Consider the following 9,492-nt stretch of genomic DNA (forward strand, 5'->3'; position numbering starts at 1 on the left):
AAATCCTCAACTCACTTAACAAATCACGTAAACCTTGATGAACTGGTGTGTGAACCGTCGTTGAGTTTAAGGTCCCCATTCTGGAAACAAATCATTGTTGTCTGAATTTTCTTTTTTTTTCCTGGAATTTTTGTTTTATTATTCGGCTAATTTTCTTCTTTATGAGAATTGATTGACTGTATGATGCAATCGCGATCATTGAAGCATTGAAGATACCACAAAAATTCTCGAATTTCAGAGCAGAGCTCTCTTGTTTAATTAATTAATGGAATAAATATAGAATGGAATATACAACGTATCTCACTTGTAGTTTCTTACAGTTCGCCCGATGTCGTAACTTTCCCAGCGAGTAAGATTCCATTCTGAATCGCAGATGACGTCGTTATCGTTGAATGGATCGCTACGAAGTCGTCCGACCTGTAGGTCAAGGAGCATATGGAATCGTGCTTCGAGCGAAAACCAAAGAGGTAGTGAGTTAAAAGGCATCACACCACGAATCTGAAGTGGTACGGATTTTAGGTGGAGTATTCGTCCGTTTCTTCCTAATTGCCGTAAAAAACGACCCGGAAGATGCGGCGCTTGCAAAAGGCTGGCGCGCTCCAATCGAACTCGTTGTAGAAAATAGCGCGCCGGAGCGCTCGAAGCCGTATCTTCTGGCCCGTATTTTTACGGCAATTAAGAAGAAATGGACGGGATCACCTTTCTCTCCATAATCTACGATCCCGTATACGAAAACTCCACCTGAAACCCATGATCCAACCTCAGATTCGTGGAGTGATCCCTTTAAACAAATTCAATAACGATGTTCCTTGGATTAAACTGCGGCTACATATCATAGATTGGCAGAACTGTTGCCATAAAGAAGATGACAGTAACATCCAGAAATCAGCTTCAAATACTACGGGAATTGTGTGCGTTGCGGAATCTTCACCATCCTAAGGTAGGCTGTAGTTTATTTACTACCTCCATGCTGGTTAGAAATATTCCTTCGTAATTTTCTTTTTAATTTACTCGTTTTAATTTTAATTTTGTATTGGCTATGAAATGATTGTTAGTGCTATGTGCATATGAATTATTTTGTATAAATGCACCTTCTTATTAACAATTTTTGGTTTGGTGATCAATTTATGGCAAAAAAAATGACTATGCCAAGATCCAAGAAAACCCCACCACTCTGGTAAAAACCTTCGATACGTTGACCACATTTTTCAATAAGGAACTTTTTTTTTTGAAATTCCCAGCATAATCTACGGATTTTCTTTGTGATTTAGGATTTATGTGCTTCTAAGCGTGCGTTGCTTTCTTACGGTAGTAAGTTGAAAAGTCGCTATCACCCCACGAATCTGGATGGTGCGGGTTTCAGGTGGGTTATGGCTATACGGGTCGTAGATGATGGGGTGATTCTGTCCATTTCTTCCTGATTGCCGTGAAAAACGGGCCGTAAGTTACGGCTTCGAGCGTTTCGGGGCGCTATTTTCTACGAGGAGTTCGATTAGAGCGCGCCAGCCTTGTGCACGCGCCACGTCTTCCAGGCCTTTTTTCTATGGAAATTAGGAAGAAATGGACAGAATCACCTTCTCCAAAATCTACGACCCCGTTTAGGCATAACCCACCTGAAATCCGTACCACCCCAGATTCCTGGGGTGATGCCTTTAACAACATCGAGTAAGTGAAAAATGTGATGAAACCCTTCAATTCTGACGCTGTACTGTGAAAAGTAAATAAAATAATGAATACTAATAATAATAAATATTTCCTCTATATGTCTCTTGATGTCGTTGTCGACGTTTCTGGAAAAGTTTTACTGCAGGTGCTAAAACTGCTCGACGTCTTTTGCTCACGTGATTCTCTTTCACTGGTTACCGAATTCATCCCGTTTAATTTGAGCAACATCATTTCTGACCCGCATCGACCACAAGAAGAATATTTTTTGAGGTAAGCTACATATATCGTATATACGCTAGAGCTCATAAAACTTTCTGGAAAAAAAATCCTAAGAAGCATATTATGATTTTTTTGGAGGAGTACAATAATATCCATTATATGGAGAGAGCTTTGCTCTTGCCTAGAATATGTCCTCTCACTACATTTACACTGGATTTTTTTTCAGATTCTTCTTCAGGCAGATCGTTGATGGAATGAAGTACATACATTCGTTGTATATAATGCATAGAGTAAGTGTTTTTTATTTTATTTTTTATCACTTTTTTTTTTACTCAGATAGAGCGTTCAAATGAGCTAAGTCTCAGCTTACTTTGATTTTGTCTAAAAGCGGTTCCTCGCAAAAATTACCACTGTTCTTCGGAGTAAATGCTATTACTTGCTCGTGGGTTGTCCAGGGGTGCCGCTTCTCGACTACTTCAATTCATTCAGCGTGTCATGCCATTCATCTTTTTTTCGGGGAAATACTAAGTTGATACGTTATCCGGTAATTTTATGAGTTTTTTCGCAGATTTAAATATCAGCAATGATTGTACACAGTTTGTTGGTGTGGAGAATTTGTGAGAAATGAAAAATTTGTCAGAGAAAGTTGAGAGAATAAGAGAGAAATATGAGAAATGACAAATTAAAGACACCCCAAAATATTACATTGCTGAGGCTGCCAAATCTCAAACACAAATATTGCAATCAAATCTAGACGAGTTGGGACGGAATTCAAACAAATAAAGAGTAATAAATAAAAATAACAAATAAGAATAAATAAAGAATAAAGTGTCTGGCGTCAGTCAATCCGCTTGGGATGCGCCACCTCGTTCACTTCAGTTCAGAACCGTTTCAGGTTACGAACCTGTAACTAGCCTATACAATGACTTGCGGTGGTTAGCCGATGTGTCTAGGCGGTTTCGAACCATCGATCGATCGTGCGGTCTCAGCCGAATCTCTTACCCGCTGCGCTACACCTGACCCTATTTTTAACCATATCTAACCATATATCGACAGACAGTTGGGCAGCAATGGACTCTTCGTTCCCTAGGGCACGATGAGTGCAACAAATCTTGATCGTGCGATAATTTTATAGAGTAACATTGGTGTTGACTCCTTTGGGCATTTTCATGTTCATTTATATGTATGTCAGGAACCCCGTAAGAACCTCTGGTTAACCTTGCACCGTGCTGGACATTAACTTTGCATTTGTGAGGAACAGAGGGGACTGAGATTAATCACAAGGAATGTTGCAAGCTGCTAGTAACTAAAAAAACTATTAGTAACTATTTCTTATTTGGTCATTCCTGTTCTTACATCAGATAGTTAAGGATTTGAAGCCGGAGAACATTCTGGTCACATCGCACAACCAGGTGAAGATCGCCGACTTTGGACAAGCGTGCCTTTTTTATCCAGGAGAAGATAGGGAATACGAAGAGAACGTATGCTATTTATGTCATAATATTTATACCTTTATGGGACAAATGTTTATTCATCCTATATCTAACAACGAATATTTCGTTGCCGCCTTCATATCTAATGTTTCGATCATCTTTTTTTTATTAATCATTAATTAATTTTAATTGGGTGCTTTGTGCATTTTTTCGTGACAGTAGATGTAACAGTTATTCTGCTATTAAACATAATGGGACCCTGAACGGCACGAAGCTCGGTGCGTTTGCGTAAACGGTTGCGCAACCGGCTGCGCTTGAAGTGGCGTGGTTGGGGTTGTGATTGGCATCGAGGTGGGACCTTGCTGAACTGCAGCAATGAGCGGTCCCTGCAAGGGTCCTCACCAGATCCTGACCGCTATGCTCCACCGCACCGCTTCGAGCGCAGCCGCAACTGTACCGCATTTCAGTTCGTTTTGACCCGACTATATATTCAAATATGTTCAGGATGCAGGATCAAGAGAGCATGAACGAAAAGAATTGTCCAGCATCCGGTAGATCAGAGATTTGTTTGTTGTTGTTTCGCAGAATAAACAATCAAAAGTCTTCGGCACCCTAAGGTTTCGACTGTTTGCAGAATCTGTGCCAGTTAAGTATATTAAATAGTAAATTTAAAAATCCATTTAGATCTAGAAAAATGTCTTTTTCAAAATTTCTTTTTTTGTTTCTTAAAGAAACAGTGCAATTACGGAAATGTCTAATTTAATCGAAATTGCTGTGCGCAAGAAGAAGGAGGAACTGAAATGAAATGGATATTCGAAATCCATGCGCTGTGATTCAAGCCATGTGCTTTTTGTAACTTCTGTGTCATCGTTAAAATCCTTTTTTTTCCCTCAGAGTCCCTCAAATTGGTTTAGACTTCGCTTGAGCTTTCCTTCACTTTATTAATGAGTCCATAGCTTTCATTTTTGCGCCTAATGTGATCCGGGCTCGAATATTTGCACATTACACAACGAGACCAGGCAGTAATATCGAATAAAATATCCTCTCGTCATTTTTTGCGGACCTTTGACGACGTTTTCGCTACGCATTTCTCAATTATAATTTTCTTATGTGAAGGTGAACCTCTTGGAAACAGCCAAAACAGCAGTTTCTTATTTATTTATTGTATTGTTAGCTTATTTAATGAGTTTTCTCAATGCTGAGATATAAAAAATGTTGTATATAATGTTTATTCCACTAACAAAAAAAAAACAAAAAAAAACCACACAAGAAGCAGTCCTTGCTGCTTTTATTCCATATAGTAAACAGAACGAAATTTCAGCGGGATTCTGAGAGCGCAACTATGTTGCTACAAAATATTTAGCAATTGTTTTTGGTCAAAAATGTTTCCCCGCTGGGGTTCCCTCCCATTTCTTTCGTTGTCTTCGACTAGATCTGCTTTTGATTCTCTGGAAAACGTTATAGAATGGTTACCTAAGACTAATTTTACGGATCTTTTTCAACTGGTAAATAAACGTTGGACAAACTTGGCGTTCAAATAAACCACTTCTGTCGCGTGTCGCTCAGAAAACAACAGTTGTTTTTTTTTGCAAAATTTCTTGTACACACTAGCTTCCAAAATTTTCCAAAAAGAAAGAGCTTTTTCCCTGCGCAACAAAAAAAAAGGCGAAAAAAAGCTCCTAGGCAGAATATGAGAAGGAAATAAAATTCAAGAATGTGCTAAATTGCGTTACAATGTTTCAAAATCTTGATGAAAAAACCTGTCACTATTTTCAAAAAATCCTATTTTTATGGGAGTGGTTGTTGTTCTTCGAACGATTTTTATTGGATTGAGGAATAAGTTGTGAGCGTTTCTTTTTTTTTTGTAAGCAAACAATGGACACAGAAATTAAAAAAAATATTTTGAAGAGTTATATGTACAGTACCTTAATTTTCTGTCTTTTTTATTCTTTCTCTTCAGTCCATTAAAGTAGAGTGTCAGGAGACCGAAATCGAGCATTTTCAACACTTTTGGTTTTCTTGCGTCAAAAAATAATAAAGTCGCTGGAACTGTTTGCGAGATTTGTATTTCGCACAGATGACATCGAAAAAGGCATGGGAATTTTGAAAAAAAAAACGACAAGGACATTGAAAATAGGGAAAATCGCAGAAAAAAAAAACACCCAGAAATCCAATAAAGACCATCGAAGAACTACCGAAAGATGAAAGAAAATTGTTGAGAGCATTAGGAGGAACAACAATGAAGAGTATAATGTTGATGAATTTCTGTAGTTTTTTTTTTGCTTCCAGAAAAATAGGAAAGAAATGAGTTCCCTATCAGTTTATTTCAATTAGTCTAGCGAGTGTGCGATCAGTTTTCGAGCACGAAATTCCCAATTTTTAATTTCGAAAAAAGGCAATGATATTTTCAAGAACTGCTCCTTCTCCACACACACACAGCACCAATTTCAGTTTCAGAGGGGGCAGTGATGTCGATTAATTGCAAAAAAAAAAACAAATGTTTCCGAATATGCTCCATTTTCCCCACTTGACACTCCACTTTGATTACCCTTAGAAAAACCCAAAATCATTTTGAAAAATTCAAAAAATCGTAATGCTGCTATCTTGATGGCAAAAACTTCTCTAGCAAACGAGAATGGGAGAACTCTAAAACAAATGGAGAACTCTTCTAAAATGTAATAATAATAATAATAGTAATAATAATAATAATAATAATAATAATAATAATAATAATAATAACAATAATAATAACATTAATAATCCAATTGTATTTCTTTACTTTCGAAAAAAAAAACGCTCATGACTTTTTCTCAACGTAATGCTTGACTTGTATCTAATTATTCCCAACTTTTAGGTCGCCACTCGTCAATACCGTGCTCCTGAGCTTCTCTTCGGATGTCGGTGAGTTTCCAGGAAAGTGTGTTCACACTTATTTGCAGCATTTTACGGTCTTTAAAAAATATATTGCGTTTTTTTTTTCGAAAATTAAAGTAAAGTAACGTTCACGTTCTTTTATCATGTATAGTTGGGTCCCAAAACAGCATCAACCCCACATCACTTGCGTAGGTGGCTGTGCTCGATGCAGTGCGGTGGAGCGTAGCGGTTAGGATCGAGATGAGACCGTGGGTACGATATGGAGGAGCCGGACCCTCCTCGGATTAAGGGGGCTTAGCTCACGGGGTGCTGTTCAAGTGGTGAGGGTCCCTTCGCCAACGTCCCAAAAGTAAAACGAGTCCCTTCGACAACGGTCCAAGAGTAAAGGGGGTCCCTTCGACAACAGCCCGTAAGTTAATGGGTCCATTTGCTCATCGTCCAAAAATGAAAGGGATCGAAGCACCGGCTCCAACTATTGCATGTATAGATGGGACCTTTGCTAGCGTAACTCATTGCTGCAGTTTACGATAGTCCTATCTCGATCCGATCCGCTACGCTCCACCGGAACGCTTCAAGCGCAGTCGCTTACGCAACTGCATCGATTTTCATGTCGACCCGACCATATCGCAGCATTCTTTAGGCATTACACTCCTGCGGTGGATATTTGGGCTCTTGGATGTATACTGGCTGAATTCGTTAACGTCTTCCCTCTTTTTCCGGTTTGTCATAATATTTCTTTTCAAAAATAAGGAAATTTGTGGTTGGATACACTTGTATCACAAACCAAAAAGAAAACACAAGTGTTGACAAAAAAAATCTTTGGATTTTTGGAGCCCGAGAAAAAAAAAACCGCCATCAGCACTGCACTTTCAGCACTTTAAAGGCATCACCCCACGAATCTAGGCTTCGAGCGTTCCGGTGCGCTGTTTTCTACGAGTCCGATTGGAGCGCACCAGCCGTGTGCACGCACCGCATCTTTCCGGGCCGTTTTTTTATGCCGATTTGCAAGAAATGGACGGAATCACCCACCTCTCCATAATCTACGACCCCGTAGACGAATTCCCCACCTGAAATTCGTACCACCTCATATTCGTGGAGTGATTCTTTTAACCTGCACTTTTTCCATATTCTTTTCACTTATGGTGGGACCCGGATGTGACTTAAGTGTTGATGGATAAAATTGTGGTAAATAAGCAAAAATTAGCATTTTAGGGTAATAGCGATATTGAACAAATCACGAGAATCTTCTCCGTGTTGGGCACACCATCCGAGCATACGTGGCCTTCGTGGACTACAATGCCGGATGCCGGGAAACTTATGTTTGAGAACGATGCTCCAGCGGATGGAATGCGAATAGCAGGTAAGGACTCGGAGAAGAAAATATGAGAAGGCATTCGTCGATTGACCTTAAAATTGCATGGGTTTCGTCGTTTTATCGATATAAGTGAATGAATGAATGAATGAATGAGTGAATGAATGAATGAATGGATGAATGAATGAATGAATGAATGAATGAATGAATGAATGAATGAATGAATGAATGAATGAATGAATGAATGAATGAATGAATTATGAATGATATCGATATGAATGTGTGTCAAAGAAAACCAGCAACAATTTCATAAGAATTTTTCTTTCCTAATTTTTTTTGCATGTCAAATAATTAAATAAAACTATAAAAGAGGTCCACTCGCATAAAACTCAACAGCGCAAGATTTTGCCGTCTGAAAGTTGCTTATTCCTTAAATTCCTAGAACCTTGTTTTTTAAAATTTAGCCGAAATTCTAGCGAGCAGTGTTCTTTCTTGATTCTGTTTTATGGCACATATAAAGGTTTGGCACATATAAAGGTCTTTAAAAAAAACTAATTTGTAGATTAAGATTAATGGTAAATTAAGCGTTTTATAAAACTGAGACTATAACATTTGTCTGACACTGACCGCCGTGTTACTATATAATTTTTTTTTTTTTCAGAAAGTGACGCTTTTCAGGAGGAGCAGGAAAAAAATTTTGTCGTCTTGAGACTTTATTTTATTTATCTAAAAATTAACAAACTGCCAAATAACAAAGCTACATAACGCTAAACCCTTTTTTTCTGTGCACGAGGTTTTACATTAAAAATTGCCATTATTTATGCATCTACCTATGGAAGAAATCTCTGCTGATCTCAAATTTTTAGTTCACACCACCAATTCCTCCTTGCTGGATCTCGTAAAGCGTCAAGTTTGTTTGGAATCAAGTTGGAGATGGACAGCGGCTCAACTTCTTACCCATCCATTTTTGACGGAAAACGTCAGGGAGATTCCGTTGGTCCTACAATATCGACCACGCAGACAACGAAGCACCAGCATCCCACGACGACTTCCGTTCTTACGAATCGGACCACGCATCTAATAATATTTCAGAGAATGATAGGCATTTAATAAACGTTTTACAATTTATTTTTGCATCTAGACATGAGAAATTAGCGGATGTTCTGTATTTTGTCTTTGCAGTTTGGACGCAGCGTAGCACCAAGTTGACGTAGTATGGAAACCTGATGGAAAATAGGGAGTTCGGAGTATAGATTCCGAATGCAAACGTGAAGTTGCTCAATTTTTCCTAATCTACCCGAAAAATGGCGTGAGAAACGGCATTTGTCCCTACGATACACATGAAAACGAGCCATCTTTGTGCACGTGCCGCATCCATGTGCGAGCGGTCGAAGATCAATGAGGTCTCCTCAGCGACATATTCAAGTAAACCCAACGAATAAAGCAGAGCAGCTGAGTACGAGGATGATGTGGTCCAAGGTAACTCGTAGGAATACACGCTGTTCCCACGCCTTTTTAAAGGACGATTAGAGGAAATTGAGTGGAGTAATGGTCACATTTGTAATCTACAACCCAGATTATCTATTTTCCATCAGGTTTCCACACTGCTTCAATTAGTAATACATATATGACCTATGAAATGACCTTCAGGGCCAGCCGATTGTCCTATCAGTGTTTTTATCCACACTGGGTTCGTGGCCCGATGCTTTTAATCTGAGCAAAGTGAATAAGAATAGAAGAGAAGAATAGGAAGCAGACATACGTGAGTGGAACTGTAGTTCCAGGGTTAGTATTCCGACGAAGTTCCAGAAGGGTTAAGGTTGGGGTTTATTAATCCGCTCAGGATGCACCTAAGGCGTCAACTTCAATTCAGAATCGTTTGAGGTTCACGAACGCTTCCCCCGTCTATACAATGACTTGTGGGGTCTAGCCGATGTGTCAAGTCAGCGTTTTTATCCCCACAGATAAGTCTGGTACCAATTTAACGAC

At 39.0% G+C, this 9,492-nt stretch overlaps 1 protein-coding gene across 1 annotated transcript; it reads left to right on the forward strand.

Moving 5' to 3' along the window:
- Positions 1-392: 392 nt before the first annotated feature.
- Positions 393-8,584, forward strand: RB195_000394 (uncharacterized protein; the record flags this gene model as incomplete). Its single annotated transcript, XM_064196712.1, has 9 exons — positions 393-467; positions 839-940; positions 1,811-1,935; positions 2,111-2,174; positions 3,255-3,365; positions 6,172-6,218; positions 6,832-6,910; positions 7,404-7,551; positions 8,370-8,584. The coding sequence occupies 9 exons, from the start codon at positions 393-395 to the stop codon at positions 8,582-8,584; spliced, it is 966 nt and encodes a 321-aa protein (XP_064052593.1).
- Between the last annotated feature and the right edge of the window lie 908 nt (positions 8,585-9,492).

The sequence above is a fragment of the Necator americanus genome, chromosome IV (genome assembly GCF_031761385.1).
Source record: "Necator americanus strain Aroian chromosome IV, whole genome shotgun sequence".
NCBI classification, from domain to species: Eukaryota; Metazoa; Nematoda; class Chromadorea; order Rhabditida; family Ancylostomatidae; genus Necator; species Necator americanus.